At 41.0% G+C, this 25,556-nt stretch overlaps 1 protein-coding gene across 6 annotated transcripts in view; it reads right to left on the bottom strand.

The window, feature by feature from the left end:
- nid2a (nidogen 2a (osteonidogen)) overlaps positions 1-25,556 on the bottom strand; it is a 52,985-nt gene that overhangs the window by 6,869 nt on the left and 20,560 nt on the right. The window contains exons 12-35 of one of the 6 annotated variants that reach the window (XM_040014935.1): positions 25,105-25,216; positions 24,581-24,781; positions 24,270-24,500; positions 15,294-15,434; positions 13,749-13,877; positions 12,114-12,239; positions 11,576-11,709; positions 11,378-11,483; positions 10,877-11,010; positions 10,620-10,725; positions 10,394-10,527; positions 9,981-10,086; positions 9,228-9,355; positions 8,805-8,910; positions 8,579-8,712; positions 8,166-8,271; positions 3,121-3,254; positions 2,909-3,014; positions 2,683-2,816; positions 2,270-2,375; positions 1,225-1,354; positions 1,020-1,120; positions 742-914; positions 56-185 (exon numbers count right to left, since the gene is read on the bottom strand). In XM_040014935.1, coding sequence (XP_039870869.1) covers positions 56-185; positions 742-914; positions 1,020-1,120; positions 1,225-1,354; positions 2,270-2,375; positions 2,683-2,816; positions 2,909-3,014; positions 3,121-3,254; positions 8,166-8,271; positions 8,579-8,712; positions 8,805-8,910; positions 9,228-9,355; positions 9,981-10,086; positions 10,394-10,527; positions 10,620-10,725; positions 10,877-11,010; positions 11,378-11,483; positions 11,576-11,709; positions 12,114-12,239; positions 13,749-13,877; positions 15,294-15,434; positions 24,270-24,500; positions 24,581-24,781; positions 25,105-25,216 — 3,148 coding nt within the window. The remainder of the gene's footprint in view (positions 1-55; positions 186-741; positions 915-1,019; positions 1,121-1,224; positions 1,355-2,269; positions 2,376-2,682; positions 2,817-2,908; positions 3,015-3,120; positions 3,255-8,165; positions 8,272-8,578; positions 8,713-8,804; positions 8,911-9,227; positions 9,356-9,980; positions 10,087-10,393; positions 10,528-10,619; positions 10,726-10,876; positions 11,011-11,377; positions 11,484-11,575; positions 11,710-12,113; positions 12,240-13,748; positions 13,878-15,293; positions 15,435-24,269; positions 24,501-24,580; positions 24,782-25,104; positions 25,217-25,556) is intronic. The other 5 variants (XM_040014939.1, XM_040014938.1, XM_040014937.1 and 2 more) reach the window with 5 other exon arrangements.

The raw sequence follows: 25,556 nt of genomic DNA, 5'->3' as shown, positions 1-25,556 counted from the left end.
CGCATTCCACAACAATCATTACAGGAACAAGCACCACACAACTGTGAAAGCTTACTTGTGTTAATTAGAACCTCAGGCTCAGCACCAGACACCATTGAAGCTCTGCTGATTGATCTCGCAGACAAATCTGTCCAATAGACTTGGTTTTCCTTGCAGTCATAGCCTATACCAACAACTATGGAACCCTGGAGACACACACATAAATACAAGCTTCACCGGTGTTGACATATATCAGTTCACACAAGTGTACCTCAAAGATGAGAACTCACTCAACTGTTAAAAAAGGAAGTTCTTCCTCCCCACTGTCACCAAGTACTTGCTTATTGGGGACTGCCTATTCACTGGGGTTCTTTCTCTAATATTTTAGGTAGTTTTTCCTAAAGTATAAAGTGCCCTGAGATGACTAGAAATAACTAAACAAAATAACTAAAACACCATATTTATATATCTGACAGATTTAAAACTTTCTACCCAAATATGTAATACTTTATATTTATATACATAATATTTATTATACTAGTCAGATATTTTCTATAATCGAGGTGCAGGTTATTCACAATGACATACAATTTGAAATACACGATGTGAAGTCAGTTTTTACTTATAATTCTGCTTAAGACATAATGCTGACAGTTTTTTTTCTTTCTTTCTTTTAAGTAGCAAACAAATTTATTACAAAAATTAACAAAGATTAAAAAAAATAATTTTATAGAGTATGTGATCTACCCATTAATTTCTTACATGTAGAGCCAATAGTGTTTTGGATCGGCTTTCGTCTAGTCTGGTCCCGTTGAGAGGCAGCGCTCCTATTTTCTGGCCCTGAGCGTACAGCAGTGTGATGCCAGTGTTTATGGGAGGGGTGACATCTGGACGGGATGTTGGACGCACCGTAGGCGGTGGCACTGACGAGATGCCTGGGATGTAATTGGATGGATAAAAATGTTTGAGTCACAATTAGTGAAAGACAAAACTTATATAATACAGTACAATGACATGTATCTTTGACGATTATTGCTTACATGCAGGTTTGACAGCATCATCTGATTTGGTTCCGGGAACCATGTGTCCATTCTGGTCCACACACCAACAGTAGTTGGTCTCCCCGTAACACTGGACTGGACTGGGATGGTGCAGGCAAACGGAAAAATCAGAAGACTTTTAAACAGCAATGCAATTATTTTTTTCTTGAGAACTTCCTTTGATGACTGCACATCTGCTGCTTACCTGAACTCTCCATCTGGCTCACACTGAGGTACATACTGCTGTGGGCCAGGTTTCCCACCATAGTGCTCAATCAAACTGGCTCTCCATCGCTCACACATGCTCTCAGGGCGTTCTGTTGGAGTCACTGCAACTAAGGGGAAGCCAAAAACCCCAAAACAACCTATCAGTACTTCCATTCATAAAGCTAAAGATAAATTACAAGTCAGATGATATTCTTCTGTAGTTCATCATTATTTATTCAATTATATTCTCAGGATGTTCCCTACTTTGCTGAGTTTATACTACAGTGTTAGTTGGAGGCTAATGGTGAGGGGATGCTTCGTGTTTAAAGAGGCACACATATACACACATCGTACTTTAGTCAGAAATGTTTACAGCGTTCAAATCCCTTTAATGACTCGCTTTATTGGAGAGCATTAAAACTAAACCTCAGAGCATTTCTGGCTTCTACTTGTGTTTACACTGGCCTTGCTCTCTCAGTGTCAATTTTGAATGTGAGACTTTGCTGTTTGTAGACTGAGAAGGAGAGGAGGACACAATTTGAAAGGGAACAGTTCTCTATTGTGAGATAAAGACAAACCAAAATATTAAATGCAGTTAGCTTTTCCAGAAGTGTTTATTATAGTGGCAGTTAGCATGTTGTAATTTAGTCTTCTGGATCACTTGGTTTTGCTTCTATTTAATGTTCAGACTACCCACTAAATATGGTGGTTTGGAAAAGAGCAACAACTGGATGATCCATCAGTTCCATCTGCAGACTGGCAAACTAGGATGGCAATTATTATGAGTTATGTGGGAGCAGATAAAAACAGTATGACTAAATCAGACAAATTGCCTGTGTGGGTCAGATATCTTCAGATCCTGAACCAAATGTGAGTGAGAAATGTTGTCATTATGAAATAATAAACCTCGTTTGCAGTTCATAGACTATATATTAAAGATGTACTTGTTTTGCAGCTACAACTTAGACATTTTGTCTGTTGTATTCTTGGTGATTTAAAACTGGTTGTGAGAGGTGAGGGGGCTGGAGGTGAAGAAGTCTCACCTGGTCTGTTACAGTCTACAGGTGCTGCACCAGGTGGAGTCCTGGTTCCTGCTCTCTCCTCTCCTCTACTGTCCACACACCAACAATAGCCAGTGGAGCCATGGCACTGAAATAAAGATGAGAAATATATTCCATTTTGGGGAATTCTGACCTTTATTTGATAAACAGTGAAGAGTTTTCAGACATGAAAGAAGGGAGGAAGAGTGGTGGAAACCACGCAGCAAAGCTCCCTGAGTGAGGGTCGAACATAGACTGCTGTGTTGAGCTTTTCAGCATAAAGCTGCCTGCTCAACCACGTGAGCTAAACTAACACCAATAAAAACAGTCTTAAGAAGAACAAAAAGAAATCACTGATAAAAGCCAAAGAAGAAACTGTAGTTATTCACTAAATAAATAAAAAGTCAGAGTTTCACCTGCTGAGGTAGATACTGTCCTTCTGCATCACACTGTGGTTTGTAGACTCCAGTTATAGGATGTCCATCAGCACTGGTGGTCTTTACGCGGTCTCTGTGGTGCTCACAGTGAGTTTTAGCACGCTCTGGTAGACCTGAAGGCAAAAATAAAAATAATCACATACAAGCTGTGCTGTGTCAACATGAAATCAACCTGCGTAAAACAATCTGAATGAAGAAGTCTCACCTGGTCTGTCACAGTCTACAGGTGCTGCACCAGGTGGAGTCCTGGTTCCTGCTCTCTCCTCTCCTCTACTGTCCACACACCAACAATAGCCAGTGGAGCCATGGCACTGAAATAAAGATGAGAAACACATTATTTAGAAGAACAAAAACAAGTTATAGATGAAAGTCCAAAGCCAAACTAACTGACAAATAAATATAAAGTCAGAGTTTCACCTGCTGAGGTAGATACTGTCCTTCTGCATCACACTGTGGTTTGTAGACTCCAGTTATGGGATGTCCATCAGCACTGGTGGTCTTTACGCTGTCTCTGTGGTGCTCACAGTGAGTTTTAGCACGCTCTGGTTGAACTGAATGAGAAAAAAGAAATAAGGAAATTGATGCTTTGTTGTGCCAACAGGAAATAAACCTGAATAAAAACAATCTGAATGAAGTACGGCCCACTGGAATACCAACAGCACCCAGAGAGAACAACTGCTCCTGAAGGAAAAGGACTCCACTAAAACTTTAATATTTGTGGACGCTATTATTACTGCGTGTCACCCCTCCCAGGGTATGGGCCTCCAAAGGTACTGTAGATCTCCAGAGATTTCTGTCCTGGGCCATTATTTCTAGTTGGGTCCAGGTGTAGCCAATCTTTTTTGCTTCTGCCTCAAGGTCCTGTCGTCAGGTGTTTCTTGGGCGGCCTCTCTTTCACTTGCCTTGGGGATTCCACCTGAGAGCCTGCCTGGTGATGTTGGTTGGTATTTTGCATAAAGCGTGCCCTACCAAGCACTAGGGCTGGGACATATTATAAGGTTCACGGTAATACCGGTATAATGTTAGGCAACGATAAGAATATAAAATATCGTGATAGAATATGGGTAAAACACGCATGCGCAGTGCCTTTGTTTTCATACGCACATGGCCGAAAAAGCATGGTGGCAACGGAGAATGAGAAGGGGGAAAGCGGATCGTTGAGTGAAACGGATGAACCAGAATTGGTTTGTAAAAATGGTGCACCTTCAGTGGTGTGGAACTGGTTTGGTGTTTGTCCGTAAGATACCTTTGGGCTCAAAATGTGGTCATAAATATTTTGTACTTGTAAATCGGTTTTGTACTTGTAAAAAAGATTTGTATGTGTAAAAAAAATTTGTGCATGCGTAAAAAAGATTTGTATGTGTAAAAAAGATTTGTGCGTGCGTAAAAAAGATTTGTATGTGTAAAAAAGATTTGTGCGTGCATAAAAAAGATTTGTGTGTGGACTTAGCCCAAAAAAAACCCTGCAAGTTACAAGTACGAATTTTGACTCTATTTTTCTTCCTTTAAGCTGATTGGTCAATGTCATGTCAATCACAAATTAAACAATCCAATCAGAGAACAGATGGGTTTGGCTGTCGGAGGGGCGCTTTTTTGAACTGCAGGTCCTTGAAGGGTAATCTCTATATAAATATCTGATAGCAGTTAGGTCCCCTTACTTTCAGCAGCTGTTGAAAGGATAAAGTTGTGGTATGTCAGTGGTTAGAAATACCATTATTACTTTAGGATTAGTTTAACACAACGTCAGGGCTGACCCGGGACCATTGCTGTGAGTCACAGTGCGCAGCATAAAAGTCCTTTCATATCGGACGCAGGATGTGCTGCTAATGCTAATTGCTAACTAAAAACAAAGGATCCAGAATTTGTTGCTGGCTGCTGAGCTCTGTGGGTTTTTGCAGCAGCTCTACCTGTACTAGATGCACCTGCTCCTTGTCGTTTTTATCTCTGACTTTATGTGAACTACAAGAGTTTGTGGGGTTTTTTTGCTAGTTCTTCAAATGTTCAATAAAAACATGTATGCTAATTCATAACGAAGAAAGCTTTGTAATGAAGACTGTCATTTCCAAAACACTGTCCCCCCCTGCGTCCGCAGCGCTGTTGAAAAGGCTGTGGAAGTCCCTGTATTAAACACGTAGTCCTGTGACACAAAAATCACCAAACTCGGACGACCACAGACTGTTTTCCTTCGTGGTGATGAAGGAAAACGCTGGGTTGGCATGTAAAAGGGCATTTATTCCCTTCAAAGACCTGCAGTTCAAAAAAAGCGCCCCTCCGACAGCCAAACCCATCTGTTCTCTGATTGGATTGTTACATTTGTGATTGACATGACATTCACCAATCAGATGAAAGGAAGAAAAATAGGGTCAAAATTCATAGTTGTAACTTGCAGGGTTTTTTTGGCTAAGTCCACACACAAATCTTTTTTACGCACACACAAATCTTTTTTACACATACAAATCTTTTTTACGCACGCACAAATCTTTTTTACACACACAAATCTTTTTTACATATACAAATCTTTTTTACACACACACAAATTCTTTTTACACATACAAATCCTGATTTACAAGTACAAAACTGATTTACAAGTACAAAATATTTATGACCACATTTTGAGCCCATAGATACCCACCAAAGCACATTTTTTTTGTAGAACATGCAAAGCGGGCCAACGTTATTGCCGTATTTGTCGGACTAAGGTGCTCAGAAATCTGGGAGTAATCTGGGTCCAAAACTCCGTCCGCTTCAGGTCCCAAAGTCAAACGAACACTGCGGTACATTGAGAGTTAAAAACCGTCGAAATTATTTCACTTTTAATAAAATGATCAGCATTGCTGCTTTACCAGGTGTAACAATTAAGTTTAACATCCAGGCATCCATGAAAACAGAATTTATTACATTTAACGGAGTTAGAAGTTAGCAGGAAGTTTGAGGAAGTTAGGTAACTAGCGAAACTAGCGAGCTAAGCATGATATAGCATGTTCTGACTGAGAGATTTCTGAAAAAATTAAAACGTACAGCTCTGCTATAACTTCCAACATAAATGATGGCAGGAAACTAAACAGCAGTGATGTTTGTAGGGTTACTGAAGTTGGGCTAGCTGGTATATAATGATGTGCTACGTGATTGCTAGCAACACAGCTATGTTAGCATAACATAAACAGTGAAGCTGGAGGATGAATGCTAACACTTTTCCACTCGATAAAAGTTAACGTGAGGGTTCCTGATGGTTAGAGACAAATGCAATCGCATGGCAGGATGCTGTAAACGGACCAAACTTCAGTCAGGAGAACAACTGAGATAATCCATCCACAATACGAAGTTAGTCATTAATATACTGCAACAACATGGGAATAGAGCAGCTGTGATAGAATACAGCATTAACGAATCAATGGTACAGAAGTGGAGGAAGCAAGAAAAATGAGTTGAATAAAGTTTGACTTATTTGACCGCTTTGTTTTGCTTAATGTGCCTTATAAACCCGTGCACCTTATGGTCCGAAGAATACGTATTTGACTTTTTTATTTGGCACACTGTAGTTTAATGTTGCAAAGCACCTCTTTTTAAACCTTTGTGGTGTCCTCGGGATTCCCATATGCTTGTTTGCCATTCACCTAGGGACCATTTGTGATCCGAGGACACCACAAGGGTTACCTTTAGTGGATATTATACATGGTTATGCTCAGGATATGTCAGCCCATTTCTACTGGAAATGCCCTTTGGTTAAACTTTCAGCAAGGAATTTGCATTTGCACTGTTAAATTTTTATATAGCTTTAATTCACATAAAAAAACAGCTGCTTGTTTAAGTGAAAATAAATGGATGGGGTTTTTTGCGCTAGTAAAGTTGTGGAATTGTATTTTGTATTTTGTCTCGCATCAGTTATATCGTCAGTTATATCGTTATCGCAAATTTTCAAGTATATATCGTGATAAATATTTTTGGCCATATCGCCCTGCTCTACTCGGCACCATCTTCTCTGCCTGATTTCTTCCTTAGCAGCGAGTTGACAGGTTATTTCCCAGTTTGTTGTTACTGATTGTGTCTGGCCAGCGAATGTGGAGAATCCTTCTGAGACAGCTGTTGAGGAATGTCTGGATTTTCCTATTTGAGGTTTTATTTGTCTTCCAGGTTTCAGCCCCTTACAGCAGTACTGACTTCACGTTGGAGTTGAACAGTCGGATCTTGGTAGTCAGGGTCATCTCTCTGGATGCCCAAATGTTCTTGAGCTGGATGAAGGTGGCTCTTGCTTTGCCAATCCTTGTCTTGACATCTGCATCGGTTCCACCTAGTTAAGTAAAAGAGTGTATTTCCTCAGGGGACTTCCACTAGGGATGACTGGGTTGTTACTATTGGAGTTGATCCTAAGAATTTTGGTCTTCTCCTTGTTGATTGATGAGTCCAACCTGTGCTGATGTGGCTGCCAATATGCTGGTCTTTTCTTGGAGCTCCTCAAAGTGTTCAGACCATCTTTTCATCTGTTGCACTAGTTCTGTGATGGCCTTTCCCTCTTTGTCCTTGATGGGTTGTTCTGGCTTGCTGTACTTCCCAGACAATTTCTTGATTATTGCGTAAAGGTGTTTCATGTTACCATTGTATGCTGCCTGTTCTGCTTCAGCTCCCAGTCCATCTATATAGACATTCTTGTCTTTCCTAATGCTCTTCGTCACTGCTCTGTGGGCTTCTGCCTATTCCGCTTGGGCCTTGCCTTTATCTGCCCTAGTCCTGCTGTTGTTTACTGCCACCTTCTTGTGTTTTCTCTCTTCTATCTTGCCCAAGGTCTCAGCTGTGATCCATTCTTTATGATGCTGTTTCTTTATTCCGACCACTTCTTCACTGATTGTTCTCAGTGTCTTCTTTATGGTCTGCCAATTGGCCTGTATGCTGCTTTTCTCCTCTCCCTGGTGCAGCTAATTAAGCACCTTGATCTTGCTCTTGAACTGAACTCCTCCCTTTATCTTTACTCGACTGACATCATACTTCGCTCTACGCCGTGTTGTTTTTGTCCAGTTCTTCTTTAACTTCAGCTGCATGTTGGCTACTACAAGATGGTGGTCAGATGCCACATCTGTTCCTCTTCTAACCCTAACATCCTGGAGAAATCTTCTAAACTTCTTGCTAATGCTGATGTGGTCAGTCTGGTTCTCTGTCACACTGTCCGGTGATACCCAGGTTCTTTTGTGGATCCACTTGTGCGGAAAAATGCTACCTCCGATGACCAGGTTGTTGAATGCACACAAATCAACGAATCTCTGCCCATTATCATTCATCACTCCCAGCCCATGTATCCCTATGATTTGTTCATATCCTGTGTTGTCAAACCCAATCTTGGGTTCACATTAAAATCTCCCATAAGAATAATGATGTCTCTGGTTCGGAACGCTAGATTGCTAACAAACAGACAGACAGAAAACCAAACAAATGGAATTGATTACATAAATCTTTGGGGGGAACAGTCTCACCTGGTCTGTCACAGTCTACAGGTGCTGCACCAGGTGGAGTCCTGGTTCCTGCTCTCTCCTCTCCTCTACTGTCCACACACCAACAATAGCCAGTGGAGCCATGGCACTGAAATAAAGATGAGAAATATATTCCATTTTGGGGAATTCTGACCTTTATTTGATAAACAGTGAAGAGTTTTCAGACATGAAAGAAGGGAGGAAGAGTGGTGGAAACCACGCAGCAAAGCTCCCTGAGTGAGGGTCGAACATAGACTGCTGTGTTGAGCTTTTCAGCATAAAGCTGCCTGCTCAACCACGTGAGCTAAACTAACACCAATAAAAACAGTCTTAAGAAGAACAAAAAGAAATCACTGATAAAAGCCAAAGAAGAAACTGTAGTTATTCACTAAATAAATAAAAAGTCAGAGTTTCACCTGCTGAGGTAGATACTGTCCTTCTGCATCACACTGCGGTTTGTAGACTCCAGTTATAGGATATCCATCAGCACTGGTGGTCTTTACGCGGTCTCTGTGGTGCTCACAGTGAGTTTTAGCACGCTCTGGTAGACCTGAAGGCAAAAATAAAAATAATCACATACAAGCTGTGCTGTGTCAACATGAAATCAACCTGCGTAAAACAATCTGAATGAAGAAGTCTCACCTGGTCTGTCACAGTCTACAGGTGCTGCACCAGGTGGAGTCCTGGTTCCTGCTCTCTCCTCTCCTCTACTGTCCACACACCAACAATAGCCAGTGGAGCCATGGCACTGAAATAAAGATGAGAAATACATTATTTTGGGGGCATTTTGACCTTCATTTGATAAGCAATTAAGTGTTTTCAGACAGGAAAGACACACAGCAAAAGCAACTGGGACAGAATCAAACACAGGCCGCTGCATTGAGCCCTGTAGTTTACATTTGCCTGCTCAACCAGGAGAGCTAAACTGCCTCCAACAAATGATTTGTTAGGAAGAACAAAAAGAAATTATAGACAAAAGTCAAAGAGAAACTGTAGTTATTCACTAAATAAATAAAAAGTATAAATATATATAAAAACGTAATATATAAAAAGTTACAGTTTCACCTGCTGAGGTAGATACTGTCCGTCTGCATCACACTGTGGTACATAGACTCCAGTTATAGGATTTCCATCTGGACTGGTGGCCTTCACGCTGTCTCTGTGGTGCTCACAGTGAGTTTTGAGACGCTCATCTGAAAGAGAATATTTAAACACTGATCTAAATCTCTCTGTGTCAACAGCAAATAAACCTGTGTAAAACAATCTGAATGAAGTACGGGCCACTAGAATACCAACAGCATCCAAAGAGGACCACTGCTCCTCAAGGGCAAAGGCTATACAAAAACAGTGATATTATGTTTTTATGATACAAAACTTTATCATCATTATACAAGAATGTGTAACAAAATGATTAATAATTACATTTCATTACAACATGCTGACGTCAGTCTGGTTTTTAAGCTTTGACCTTGAGTGTTAACAATGAAAGTCAAAGTCAATTGGTTAGCCAACCTCGGTACTCATGTCCCCCAAGACCCTGTATATTGTTATGAAGTTTGAATGTAATCTGTATAAACTGGTGAGGAACATAAAATGTTTACTACTTTTCACATTTGGTGTGACCTGAACTGATTGTCACTAAAATGAAATTAGCTCAAGCTGTTATTGGGGTCTGCCATCACAAATCATAGACAAAGGCCAACCCAAAACTATATATTTGCAACAGTGGACGCTAGTTTGCTAACAAACAAACAGAGAGACAACCAAACCAATGGAACTGATTACATACATCCTGTCTTTGGAAGGAAACAGTCTCACCTGGTCTGTTACAGTCTACAGGTGCTGCACCAGGTGGAGTCCTGGTTCCTGCTCTCTCCTCTCCTCTACTGTCCACACACCAACAATAGCCAGTGGAGCCATGGCACTGAAATAAAGATGAGAAATATATTCCATTTTGGGGAATTCTGACCTTTATTTGATAAACAGTGAAGAGTTTTCAGACATGAAAGAAGGGAGGAAGAGTGGTGGAAACCACGCAGCAAAGCTCCCTGAGTGAGAGTCGAACATACACTGCTGTGTTGAGCTTTTCAGCATAAAGTTGCCTGCTCAACCATGTGAGCTAAACTAACACCAATAAAAACAGTCTTAAGAAGAACAAAAAGAAATCACTGATAAAAGCCAAAGAAGAAACTGTAGTTATTCACTAAATAAATAAAAAGTCAGAGTTTCACCTGCTGAGGTAGATACTGTCCTTCTGCATCACACTGTGGTTTGTAGACTCCAGTTATAGGATATCCATCAGCACTGGTGGTCTTTACGCGGTCTCTGTGGTGCTCACAGTGAGTTTTAGCACGCTCTGGTAGACCTGAAGGCAAAAATAAAAATAATCACATACAAGCTGTGCTGTGTCAACATGCAATCAACCTGCGTAAAACAATCTGAATGAAGAAGTCTCACCTGGTCTGTCACAGTCTACAGGTGCTGCACCAGGTGGAGTCCTGGTTCCTGCTCTCTCCTCTCCTCTACTGTCCACACACCAACAATAGCCAGTGGAGCCATGGCACTGAAATAAAGATGAGAAATATATTCCATTTTGGGGAATTCTGACCTTTATTTGATAAACAGTGAAGAGTTTTCAGACATGAAAGAAGGGAGGAAGAGTGGCAGAAGAAACTGTAGTTATTCACTTAATATATAAAAAGTCACAGTTTCACCTGCTGAGATAGATACTGTCCTTCTGCATCACACTGTGGTACATAGGCTCCAACTATAGGATATCCATCAGCACTGGTGGTCTTTACGCGGTCTCTGTGGTGCTCACAGTGAGTTTTAACATGCTCTGGTTGATCTGAAAGAGAAACAAAGCACATCTAAACCTGCCTGTGTCAACTCCAAATAAACCTGTAAAATACTGGCGGCCGCCAGTACTACCCCTCAGCTTCATAGTAGCTGCACCTGCATGCATCAATGTCAAAATCCTTGTTCACAAATAAGAGTTTTAGAAAACTTGACCTCTGACCTTTAGGTCAAGGTCACTGAGATTTGAACTCATCTGAGATTTTTATTAGATACACCTGTGGTACCAATCTGAAAATCCCATGTCGCCTTATTCTCGAGTTATTGCAGGGTGACAACAATACCCCACAGCTTTTTAGGGCTGAGGGGTAATAAAACTAATCTGAATGAAGTACAGGACACTAGAATAAGAGTCTCACCTGGTCTGTCACAGTCTACAGGTGCTGCACCAGGTGGAGTCCTGGTTCCTGCTCTCTCCTCTCCTCTACTGTCCACACACCAACAATAGCCAGTGGAGCCATGGCACTGAAATAAAGATGAGAAACACATTATTTAGAAGAACAAAATTAAGTTTTAGATGAAAGCCCAAAGCCAAACTGTACTAATTGGAGTTTCACCTGCTGAGGTAGATACTGTCCTTCTGCATCACACTGTGGTTTGTAGACTCCAGTTATAGGATATCCATCAGCACTGGTGGTCTTTACACTGTCTCTGTGGTGCTCACAGCGAGTTTTAAGACGCTCCGGTCGATCTGAATGAGAAAAAAAACACAAAGACAGAAAAAAGCTATTAGGAAAAATAACAAACAAACCAGAAAAAAGCATAAATTCACGAGTTGCAAGAGACAGTCTGTCAACATCAGAAGTTTCTGACTGGCAAAGACACCTGTTTGGAAAGTCAAGGGTGAACAGTTCAATTCCACCTGAAATCACAAAGCCCTTCTGGGGTTAAGGCACAAAGAGCTTCTAGTGTAAAGCTATGAACCATATCAAAACCCCTTGTCAGCAGGGACATATATTAGCCCTCGACACAACCCCTTAGTGGTTAAAATCAGATTGAATTGGAGTCTTTGCCTTTAAACCAAAGGCATCTCTTGCAAAGGCACTGGTTGACTAGATTTAGCCCAGAATACAATATCCATGGAGTGCTACTGACCTTCCTGCTGAGAGCAGTAGAAACCATTCCCAAAAAACCCCAGCTGACACTGACACTGGAAAGATCCCAGTCCATTAATACATCTGGCATTGATGTGACATGGAGAAGAGCTGCACTCATCTATATCTGAAAAAAAGAAAAAAACAGAAGGAGAGAAAGGAGTCAAAAACCACAACTGGACTGGAAACTGCACTACCAATACAACTAAACACTCACACAAAAAATACTACCTGGCTGCTTAATAGATGTTATTTATTTCAGTGGTGATTTATCAGTAGTATGATTATCTAAATGTAAAGTATTATACTTAGTTTTATTTTTTGGGGGGGGGCTCAAAGAAAGTTCATCAAAAGTTCACACTGTTGCGTGAAAGGAGGACATGTATGCGCGCACACATTCACAGACAGACACACAAACACACACACAGCCAGGACCTTGCTCCTCCACACATTCCAAAGCAACAAACACATTGTGCCATTGCTCCATTTGTCTTTCCCTTAACCCCCACCCGCCCTGTCTAATCTCACCCTGTCATTCTCACATTAGTTCTGTTCTCACATTTCTCATCTATCCTCCCCTCTGCCTGTGTTTTCTAGCTTTTTGCAGCTGTGGATGAAGAAATGTTGTAGCTCTGCTTGGACAAACAAGTGGACCCTTTCCAAATATTCAACTCATTTTGGAACTTGGAGGACAAAATGCTCCGAGAATACTTCTCAGGGGGACAGTTAGTCCAGCTGACAACGGATAAAATGCAACAAAGGCAGAATGGAAGAATGATGTGTTTGCCACAAAATATATGTGTGCACATATTTGGTTAAAATTTGCATTTGCATCAAAGGTACGGTATGTGAAAGCAGACAGGATGCCACAGCTTAAAAAGTCAGCAGAAACCAGCACGCTTCTAAGCAGAGATTGATAAAACTGACACGGTGTTATGGCTTCCAGTTGATTTCTTTGCACACAGGGGATATTCTTAAGTGGGAATTCTGAAATGCTAAACATTCGGTTTAGTTGAAATTAACTGTCTGTTCGCTGAAGCTAATCATCAGCCCTCCACCACCGCCATCATCATCATCAACCGAGGGACTGGATCCTCTCTAGAGAAGCAACTGAATAACACCGAGCGCCACAACACCAGTCACCTGGCTAGCCAGCTGACAAATAGTGAAAATTTTCAAAATAAGAGCTCATAAGAAAGGGTTTTCCAGCAATAAACTGATGATAGATGATGCAACACATGTCAGTTCTTATGCAGAACAACTGAAAATGTTCACACTTGTTGCTGATGATGTGATTAAACTGATAGGAGGCAGTTCAGAATGTGCAGGCTGCAAGTGTCGCAAGGAAGTTGATATCAGCCCTTAACGTAAACAATCTGAGAGGCGAAAGACGAAGAATTCATGCAAGAGATAGCAAAAGAGGTGGACGAGAAGTAAAAGAACAGAAAAGAAGCACAACATTTTTGGCTTCTAATGAAATTATTGGATAAAGTTCCATTGATTGATGTCAAGTCATTCCTGTTTCCCTCAGAGCGACCCGTAATAACTGATGAGATCTACTGACTTTGCAAAAAAATTTCCTCTCACATTTTATACAGATGTTTTGTGCATTTCTTGAAGGAATTTCCAAACTCACCAACACAGGTACGCCCATCGTAGCCAAATTCGTAGCCCCTCTGGCAGTGACAGCGGTGACTCCCAGGCAGGTTCACACACTCAAAATTATCCCCACATGTGCCCAAACCCTCAGCGCACTCATCTATGTCTGCAGAGAGGGAGACAGAGAAATTAGCTTTTCTTTAAATTTACAAGTCTGTAAATCAGGAATTCCTTGTCAACACATGTAAAAGCTGTAATTAGGGCTCATTACTGGTGCTTTTACTGTATAAAAAGAAAAAGCAAGGTTTCATAGGACTCTGTGCAGTCTAGTAGTACACCCTTAACAGCTTCTAAAGGAATTAAGAGGGTAAATAACAGGCAGGTGCTTCCCTTGATTAAGCGATCATCACCAAGTTTGAGCACCTCTAGAAAAGCAGGGGTTTTGGCAGTTTGCTGTTCTGACACATCCAGGTGTGTGCTAACACGATGCCACAATCTTCCAAGAAGTAAATGTCTAAGGTCAGTACAACTGACGAGCTACAACTCAGACTCTACAGACCTCAGTTATCATGTTAAATATTAAAGGTTGGTGGAGGAGTGATGATTCAGAGTTAATTTGCAGGACCTGGGGACTTTGTAGCCATTAAGTCGACCAGGATCTCCTCTGCATACCAAAGTATTCTAGACAAATGTCAAGCCATCTGTCTTACAGCTGAAGCTTGGACATACATTGGCTATGCAAAAGGATAAGGATCTCAAGCGTGCCAACAAATCTACAACAGAAATGCTGAAAAAGAAAAGAATCAAGGTGTTGCATCAAACCATTCGAAGTCCAGATCTTTACCCGATTAATATGTGTGGAGGGACATTAAGAGAACTGTGCATGAACGAATGCCTGCAAACTTCAATGACCTGAAGTGACACTGCAAAGAATAATGAGCCAAAACTCCTCCACAACAACGTGAAATAATGATAAGTCGTAAAGAAAACAATTACTTCAAGTTATTGCTGCTAAACTGAGAAATGGTGGCGAGTCTTGTGCGCATTTTTTTTCCTCACATGACTGTAAAATGCATTGTGTAATACAACATGGAGATCATCTGAGCAGAAAGGCGCACTGAGGCCCATCCATGAGAATTTAGGATGAGCCTGGGGCTTTCTTTGCTGTCAGCAGCGAAAAAGACCTGCTGCTGGGCTAATGACAGACCACACACCAGCTTGAAGTCCTGAAGGCCCTTTTAACTTGAAAATTAACCTTGAAGAGACGAATGGAGAGGAAGGATGAAGAAAAGAAAAGAAAAGAAAAGAAAAGAAAAGAAAAGAAAAGAGTGATTACAGACGATTCTGCTCAACCAGCCTGTACTTGACCCCTCTACACTGGCTGGACAGATGTTGATAAAACACAGAAACACTGTCTTGGACTTTGACATTTTGTATGCGACAGAAAACGCTAGACTAAACAAAGGCAGAGGAAGCACTCTGAAATGTACATAAACCATCTCATTGCTGCACAGCATATCCACAGAAGAATTCACTCTATGTGCTTGTTCACAGAAGGACCGACACAGACACAGATAGATACCGTAACAGTTGTGCCCATCTCCTGTATAACCAGTAGCGCACTGGCACTGGAAAGCCAGGTCCTCTAACGGGATGCACTGGGCTGTGGTGTCACAGTCGTGGGTCCCGGCATAGCAAGGGTTGTGCAGCTCAGGGCCTGGAGCTTCCATTTCATGAGGGAAGAAAAAGAAAGGATTGTGTTTTTAATCACAGTGGATGCAACTTAACAGTGACTGAGAGTGACAGTGAAAAATTACTCTAAGATTCCTAACAGTGCTGCTGGAGAGAGAGGATCCGTTTGGACACCAGGTGTCTATGATTTTTAGGGTCAAGTACAATAACTCAGTTTTGTCTGAATTTAGAAACAGGTCATCCAGATCTTTATGTCTTTTATTCATACCTACAGTCTAACTAGTTGGTATTTGTCATCTGGTTTCATGGATAGATAAGCTGGGTATCATCTGCATAGCAGAGAAAATGTATGCTATTCCTTCTAATAATACTGGCTAAGGATAGCATGTATAATGTAAATAGAATTGGCTCTTGCAAGGAATCCTGTGGAATAATTAACCTTAGTGTGTGAAGAGGACTTCCCATTTACACAAATAAGTAAGCTTAAGTACTTTTTATATGCTAAGTTTCAAATAACTCCCTGTAACCAGTGTCTAATATAATTTCCTTATTTAATATAATATATATACTTCTGCCATGGTGGATTTTTCATGTTCAAAGTTTCATTTGAGGTCAGCCTTAAAAATAATTCAATATTTCTTCTATTTCAGACGTTATTTTGTCTTACACTGGCTCTGTATGACGTCAAAGAGAGACCATATCCCTGTTATAGTCATCTCAGTCAAATTGTTTTGGCTATGGTTACAGAAGCCCTACCCACTTGCTGGTAAAACCTTCTGTTTAGGAGTAGCAGCCAATCAGACGAAAGATGGCCTAAAGAGCCAAAAGCAGGTAAAATGGCTTGTTTCAGGTAACCTGATGGAACTCATGCAAAGCTACTCTATTAGAAAAAATTGCTTGTGTACTGTCAGTAATGTCCAGTTGCCCATTTGATTTCATTTTCATTTTCTAGTCTTTCAAAGCACATTAAAAGTGGCACCTTCAACAAATGTTAAAAAAGAAAGAATTTAAAGAAGCAGACAATAACATTAACAGACATTATAATCTGAAAATAAACTGCATTAGACATAAAAGAGCAACATTGTTAAAGCTGGTGTGAGAAAATTCAACCGGACAACCACACAAAATCTGCTACACACCAAATATCCTGAACTCAGATCAACTGAGGTCTGGATTATTTAGTGAAACTTCAGTGATTAGGGCAATGATTACAGGGCAAGTTAACCAAACACACATGTAAAATCACTCCAGACAAACTCCCACAGGACGGACTCCTCTTAGGAAGCAACTCCCTTCATGTTCTCTATGTTCAACATATGGACAAGCTTAGACGCATATGGGGGGGTAGACACATGGACAGAGGGATGAGTGAGCGGATGTGAGTTCAGGGTTTCTTCATACTGCTGCGTGGCTCAGACAGACAATTTCAAAAACAAACTTCAGACGAATTTTGAGAAAATCAGAAATATAAACAAAAGAGCAAAGAAAACCATGGGGGAAAAAAGAAATGTTAAAGATGAATAAATATGCTTAAAGTTCAAATTTGCTCTGTACAGCAGGATACAGCAATGATCCTGTTATAAGAATGCTCCAACTCTTATTTTTTTGTATTATTATAACTTTAACATTAAGCAATATTATAGTGTCGTTAAAACAAGTCTCAGCATCTTTGATCGATAACTTTGGTCTCGTGTCATGTAAAAATATTATCTAATGTAAAATACCCCACACTGCTCAGGCATTCTTTAAATATTCCTTCTACCCACACAATTTAAATATTGGCCCAAATATGGAATTTAGATTCGGCTCAAACACAAACCTTCAGTGTCTGCATGGTTTCGCTTTTATTTCAAGGACATCTATAGTTAGTCGGCTCCAGTTGGCTGGGATGTAAAATATTCTCAGTTATGCACATGAACACATCTGTTATAATATCTGTTTTTAATCATCTTAGAGTGTTTCATGCTGGACTTTTGCTTTACTGTCAGCTTCATCATATGCCATAAACAACAATACACTTGCACATAAACAAAAACAAACATACACACACGCAGCTTGATTTCATCTCCTGAGGCCAGAGAGCAATTTTGGCTCATTATCAGAGAGAGAGAGAGAGACCCTGCAAAGTCTGAATGTGGCGGTAAAAAAGGGGAGATGAGAGGGTGAGATACACATGGACTGAAGAAAAGGCTGAGGGATAATTAAAGAGAGAGAGAATGGGAGAAGCACGCACGCACGCACGCACGCACACACATACACACACACACACACACACACACACACACACACACACACATCATCATCATCATCATCATCATCAAAGTGGTGAGTGCAGTTTCCCACCTGTTGCTTTTCAAAAATCTCCTCCACACACGCATAAACATGTAGACACAAACAAACTGGGTTTATGCACTGGACACTTAAAGTCCAGCAACACTAAATCATCTGAACGCACTGAAAGCTGGATTTAAGTGGTTTATCGGGCTAAAAAAAAAACCCAGCACAGCTAAGGAGAAAACTACCCAAATGAATCCATAGTGGTGTCAACAGTTAGCTAAAGTGAGGCTGCAAATAAAAAACTAACTGCAGGCATGGTGCTTAAAACATGGGGGCAATTAACATGCAGTTATTTTAAAATATGCAGCTTTTGGCTTTTGCACTACGGGGAATGTACAACAGGGGCCCGAGTCTCATTAACAGACTCAGACTCTTTAAAATGACGAGATGTTTGTTCAAAGCAAAATCCAGATAAGTAAGACAAATATGAATCACTTTAGGTCTAAAATGCAATCTAAATTGGCCACCCTGGCGACCTGCCCAGGGTGTACCCCGCCTCTCGCCCTATGACAGCTGGGATAGGTTTCAGCGCCCCCCGCGACCCTGAAAAGGATAAGCGGAAGCGAATGGATGGATGAATCATTTTAGCGGCACCGTGGCACGGTGGGGTCTTTCTGTGCGGAGTTTACATGTTCTCCCCATGTTGCGTGGGTTCTCCCCGGTTGCTCCGGCTTCCTTCCACAGTCCAAAGACATGCAGTTAGTGGGGATAGGAAAACACTAAATTGCCTATGGGTGTGAATGTGAGTGCGAATGGTTGTCTTTGTCTATCTGTTAGCCCTGAGACAGACTGGTGACCTGTCCAGGATGTACCCTGCCTCTCACCCTAAGACAGCTGGGATAGGCTCCAGATGGATGAATAATTTCAAATATTTACTTCAAAACTATTTACTCCAATACTTTAAATAACAGGTGGCTACATTAGATTCAATTAAATCATTGAAAATAGGGGGCCCTCAATAAACTATACCACAACTAGTTAATTTGCAGTTTAATAAAGCGTATGACAGGTTTACCTGTCAGTTCAGCGTCTTTTCTTCCACAATTCTCATGACATCACTAGTCAGCTATTCTACCTGGCAACCCCCATTCAAGACACCCCCCCCCCCCCCCCCCCCCCGACTCCACAGCACACATGTATGCCCTCTGTGTGACAGGCTCATACTTAACCCATGTTTACAAAATCCCTTATCCCCAAAAGCTCTTCCAGCTGTGGTCTGGGTGGATCATTGTGTGTGAGCATGTGCATGTGTGAGATATGTCATCATAACGTTTTTAATCAGCGTGCTGACGTCTCAACGACAGATTCCTGGTCTGAATCCAAAAACAAGGTGGTGGTGTCTGTCTCAAATTCTTTTTCAGACTTCTTTTTCCCGTCATCTTACAAGGTCACGTATCCAACTGTCACTATCTGCTTTTCAGCAGACAAAGTGGGTAAAGACAGCACAACTGCTGCATGTTGACAGAAAAAGAACACAACACATGTTCTGTCCTGTATTTATATATCTATGAACATTTTTTCTTCCATTATTTTAAGGAGAGCAGATGAAGGTAATGGACATAAAAATTAAAAGCAATGCGGGAAAAATTGTTGAAAAACTTTTCATCTAATGTAACATAATTCATCTAAAAGGATCTTTTCTTTGGCTTAGCAAGCCACAAAGACCTCTGTGATTCTCAACAAAGTGCTTGATTTACCATTCACTTGGGTGCAGTAAAGCTTTAACAACGATAAAACTGTAAATAGGAAAGATTACATCAAATATGCCTGTCAACCACACACACTCCCCAAACACATTCAAATCCAACCCATACCTTGGATAGCACTGGACCTAACTGCCTACAGTTACTATTCTGTGACCAACGCAGCGAAAAGTAGCTAGTAGCTAATTTCAGGTTTACCTTCTGTAGATCATTGATTATTGAATCATTAAATGATTGCCAAGCAATATTTGTTTATGAGACCTGCCGTAACTGTGGTCCAACCGGAATAGCATGGTGGGGGGAGTTTTGTTTTTCCGGTACTGGCATTGTGTTTTGTCGTGTGCTGGGGTACGCATTAAAGTTTTACAGCGGACTAACATCCAGAGTGATCATTGGCTTGTCGCATCACACGAGAATGCTACACCTTCTATTAGTAAAACTATATTAATGTCAAAAAATAAAATGTAAGTTGTAGGACGCAGTTGAATTCCGAATGATCCTTTATTCTTTTGATACCTAAAGACCTTTGATCAATTCAATTTCATCACTTATGTGAAACCATGTCAAAGTTCTAGCTGAAGTGCCCAGATGTTCTTTTCCAAGGTCATTACCTCCAGCTGTTCTTTCCCAGGCCATCAAAGAAACATAGTAAATGGTAAACTGGTTCTTATATAGCACTTTTCTACTCTTCTGAGCACTCAAAGCACTTTACACAACTTGTGCATTTACCCAAGCACATTTGCTTAATTCACACACAGATTCACACTACAATGGATGCATTGGAGAGCAATTTGGTATCTTGCCCAGTGATATTTGGCATGCAGACCAGGGGAAGCCAGGAATCAAACCACCAACCTTCTGATCAGTAGATGACCTGCTCTACCGCCTGAGCTACTTGATTCAATTCAGTCATCCATCCATTCGCTTCCGCTTATCCTTCTCAGGGTTGCGGGGGGCACTGGAGCCTATCTCAGCTGTCATAGGACGAGAGGGTACACCCTGGACAGGTCGCCAGTCTGTCGCAGGGTTAACACACAGAGACAGACAACCATTTGTGCTCACATTCACTCCCGCATTCACACCTATGGGCAATTTGGATTAATCAATTAACCTATCCCCACAAACTGCATGTCTTTGGACGGTGGGAGGGAACCCACGCAAACACAGGGAGAACATTCAATTCATTTCAGTTCAATTCAATTCAATTTATATAAAACCAAATCACAAAAACAGTTGCCTCAAGAGGCTTTGTATTCTAAGGTAAAGACCCTAAAATACTACAGAGAAAACCCCAACAATCAGATAACCCCACTCTCTTTTAACAGAAAGCAGATGTCTTTGATTTGTCTTCCTCCCCTCACCCCCAACCGGTGGTAGCAAAGTCTGCCCCTCCCTAAATTTCTGGTTCTGCCAGAGGTTTCTTCCTGTTAAAAGGAAGTTTTTCTTCCCACTTTCTCCAAAGCCTTAGCTAATAGGGGGTTATCTTATTGTTGGAGGTTTCCTCTCTAAATTTTTAGGGTCTTTATCTTGCAATATAAAGCCCCTTAAGGCAACTGTTGTTGTGATTTGACATTACGAATAAAATCTAATTAAAATGAATTGAAGAAAACTCCAGCACAGCCAGGCTCATGGAGGTACAGCCATCTGTTGTGACTGGCTGGGGAGGGGTAAGAAAGGAAGACTGAACCAAAGAGACAATGTGGAAGTCAGCCAGAGATTAACAGTAACTAATGATGAAATACGATGCTGTGTTCCAAAAGGTTGATTCTGTTCATCTGGAGGTAGCGTTTTCAGTTTCGTCACCCATCCAAGTGACTTCTTCAGTCTCAGCTGACTGCAGGTTTCCCCAATCTTATAAACAGTACATTTGCATAATGACTGAAACCAGCCCACTGAAGGAACAATGGGCTGTGAAGTCAGTTCCTTGATCATTAGATTAAGATGAAGAAGAAGAAGAAATGCTCAGTGCACCATGGGAAACCCCCAGCAGCCTAAGTCTATTGGGACGTACCAAGGGAGGGTTCAGTGTCACCTGTCATCCAATCTTTACTATAAGCTTAATCAAAAGGGAAAGTTTTGAGCCTAATCTTAAATTTAGAATAAAGGTTGTCTATCTCCCAATTCCAAAGTGGGAGCTGGTTCCACAGAACAGAGGTACTTTTAAATACCCTCCTTCCCATCCTGGAGAGGCCATCCACAGTTTCTCAGCTGAGAACCAGAGACTCAGACTCTGAGCTGCTAATTGTCAGCCACTTCACACAAGTGGATCCAGTGTGAAAGTGAGTTTACTAAAACTCACATCCTCTGCCTCTTCATGGCTCCTAAATAATTCTGTCCATAAAAGTTGTAAACATAGTCAGTTGTACCAATAATACTTTAATAATTATAATAATTACTAAGTAGTATTCCAAGCACATTACTTTTTTATTCCTAGGTTGCAGACGATAAGGCAGAACACAAACTTGGGGGCAAATTCCACAGAACCAAACCAGTTCTGGTTTGGTGGTTTTGGCTTGTTCTCTGGAAACAGAAGGTGCTTTTAAAAACAGAGTCCAACAGTAAGGCAAATCTTTTTTTTCAACACTCTGAGATTTTTTTTTCCCACTCATGCTAAGTTCTCATTAAATTCTGTTGGCCTGTCTACAGTTTTCACTCCTTGACCAGCTCTTTTCGTTAACTGTGTTAACACATGTCTGGATTCATCTGCAGCTGAATTCATTAAAATCCTTAAAGACAGCTGTGACAGCTGTGACGTAAACTGTGGTTCAAATTATCCTTAAAAGGGTCTGGTGTGTCTGCACCATGGTAGACACTGAAGTGAAAATGGAGACATTTTGACAACATTTTCTATGGTTTCAATCTGTAAATCCACAGCATGTGTTCTTAAACCTGTGCTCTATCCAACTCTGTGCCATTGGTTTGGCTGAGGTTTCTGTGGCAACCCTGCAATAATTAATAGCTGAATGGTTAAAGGCTCTGGAAGAGAAGTCATGTTTCCAACACTGTAGGCGTTGACTGAAGCTGAAAGACTGAAGTTACAAAATATGTGTTACAACCATTCTCGGGACTAGTCTTGCTTGTGTTGTTGGTTCATCCAAGTTATAACATACAAAGAGCTGAAGTGAAAGCAAGTGTTAAAAATGATGGGACATGTCCATTGCAGTCACTATCTGTGGTTTTCATTTTGTATTTTTTATTATTATCTTTGATGGAGTTTTGTGTGCTTCTCTCTTTCCTCTGGCGAACTCTGTTGCGGCTCCCTTTGCTGTTACGGCCCACTTGTCAACCAGTTAGCATTCGACAACAGACAGCTTGATCTGCATCCAGCAACGTGCAGTTGGGGTTTTGGAAGACTGCACAGGAAGATGTTTGCGGTGGGTGAAAACCCCTCACCAGAAACTGTCCATATGGAATGCCATACGCAAACAGACACAACTGGTAGATCATAAAATACACATGACAGGGATGGTCTGAAATCCATTTAGCCATTAGAACCATAAGATTTGTTGATTTAAACTTTAAATTGTTTCAGTTTGGAGAACAGCCTGTTTTTTTGGTCATCATGTATGACTGTATCATGTATCAGAGTATCTAGTTTTAGATGTTTTTATGACAGCTTGCTGGGAAACAGTTTACATAATGGCAGCATTTACTGCTGTAGCTCAGGAGGTAGAGCAGGTCATCTACTGATTGGAAGGTTCGATCCCTGGCTTTCCCAGTCTGCATGCCAAATATCCTTGGACAAGATATTAACCCCAGGTTGCTCTCCAATGCGTCCATTGGACTATGAATGTGTGTGAATGGTAGTTACTAAGGAGTTAAAAGCATAGAAAACAGTGCTTGTGTGAACGTGGCATATTGCATAGAGGGTTTTGAGTACTCTGGGAGAGTAAAAAAGCGCTATATAACAATCAGTCCATTTACCATTTAAAGAAAAATCTCAGCTCAAAAAACTGTCACAGTTATCGACAACTCCAGTCATTAAGTGAACTGCAGTGTCAGTTATCTTTTCATGAGTTTAGGTTCATAAAATGTGTGCAACCTTGTAAACACTGTCCATTGTACCATGCGTTATTTATCTTATATTACAAGTAGGGGAATGGCATGTGTACTAAATACCTATATCTACATACCAAGTATCATGAAAATGATAACTTTTTCACTTTTGGCACAAAAAATGCCAGCTGGCCTGCTAACCACACCCATGCTGGCAATTACAGCGTAAAGCAAATGTAGTTGATTTACCGAATACTTTTATAATTTTATAACAAGGGGCAACTACTCAAGACAGTATTTTCTTATGTGAGCTTGCAATCTGTCTCTGTCGGCAGGGAAAGACAAATATTATCCCGAAACCAAACAGTCCCTTCATGAATCAAACGCCCTTTTGATGTGGGCCATAGCAATCGCTTGGCGAGCACATTTCTGTCTAGACAGGCTTCAGTAGACAAATTCTTCCTGCTAATGTTAGCTAAAATTTTATGTTATTCTTATTATTATTTATTGCTGGCCAATAAATACTTAAATAAATACAGCACTTCAGGCTTTTAAACTACTGTTGTGTTGTGTTGTCGTTTGCTGTTTATGTGTCTAAATTTGTTGACTTGATTTTATAAGAACTTTGCATTACATGTGGTCAGAGGCTTGACAAGTCGCAAATGTTCACTTTACTTCAGGTCAAGGCACTACTTGCTATGGTCGATTTAAGAAAACACTACCATGTTAAAACTCACACATTATATGAGTAAATATGTAGTATATACAGTAACTGGACCACCTGTGAATTGCTATTAAAGTGTGATCTCTGTAAACATAGTTTGTCTCACCTCTAACTGGGCTGATTTTGTTGGTGATGGCGTATCTCAGGATCCGCTCCTCCTTCACGAACATGACAAACACCCTCTCCATAAGGATCTGCAAAGTCTCCGGGGTGGCAGCTTGGTTGTTGTGTGGGCAGTCACGGTAGGTGATATTCTGTTTCAGCTGGAAAGAGAAGGACTCGGACCCTCGGTCTGCTGTAACCACTGAATACTCTCTAATAGAGGTGGAGGTTGCAACTGTAGAAAGAGAGATGGGGTCACTTTAAGCAACAAAAAGGGCAATCGAATGATGTATGCTGTTCAATCCTTGACTTTACCTGAGGGGTAGTACTGGTAAGTCTCTTTGAAGGGCTCCATGGTAACTTCAGCACCAGGAGGAAGGAAGGGCACACTGCCGCTGATTACAGTACCCACGGTTAGGTGGTTGTGGTCATCGAGGCCACGGGCCGTCTGAATAATTGACAAGCGCTGGTTGCCAGGGTAAAATACAACCTCTGCGTGACGACTGAACTCAGCACCTTGTAACACAAATAATCATCAATCTTTTATTTACTGGTTTATATATAACAAACATGCAGAAGCTACATTTCAGAAAAAGTGCAGTGTCTACAATGGTTACACACTAACACAACCACACAGCTGTTTCCCATTAGTGAGGGGAGGGGGAAGACTGATATCACATCACATCCCTGGAGACACTACATCTGGCTGGGAGACCAGAAACACACACATGCAAAGAAACAGACACACGATGTCCTTGCTATTAAGGAGTTCCCTCATGTCTCTCCAGAATGTCAAGAGTCAGGACGTACAAGGCAAAAAACTGTGCAAACATGTTTACCTGTCAGTTTGAATCCCGCTTGGCTATTCTGCAGCTCCAAAGCAAACAGCCATCCAAATAGCTCTCCAATGGGTGCAACTGGCATCAGTGCCCAGCCCACTGGTTCTGGTACCTGACCAAGAGGGATAATGTTTGCTAAGTTGACTAAGTTTACGTAAATGACGCAAGACATTAAGATGTTCATTTTTTTTCAGAGGCTTTTTAACCAACATATTTCAATTTCCTTTACTTAAAAATGATTAAATCCAAGGTGGATTTGAAAAAATTGTGGTTGAAAAAAATTCGAATTGAATTCCCCCAATGGACACTATATCAGGTGTTTGTGCTGATATGCTGTGTTTGGTTTCCTCCTTACTTGGTGTTGTGCATTATAGCCAAACTTTAGTTTCATCCATCCAAAGAACATTGTTTCAGAAGTCTTGTGATTTGTTCAGATGCAAAGTGGAAAACCT

The sequence above is a fragment of the Simochromis diagramma genome, unplaced genomic scaffold (assembly GCF_900408965.1).
Source record: "Simochromis diagramma unplaced genomic scaffold, fSimDia1.1 OVJJ01000680.1, whole genome shotgun sequence".
In the NCBI taxonomy this organism is placed as follows: domain Eukaryota; kingdom Metazoa; phylum Chordata; class Actinopteri; order Cichliformes; family Cichlidae; genus Simochromis; species Simochromis diagramma.
This window is presented reverse-complemented; position numbering and strand designations above follow the sequence as displayed.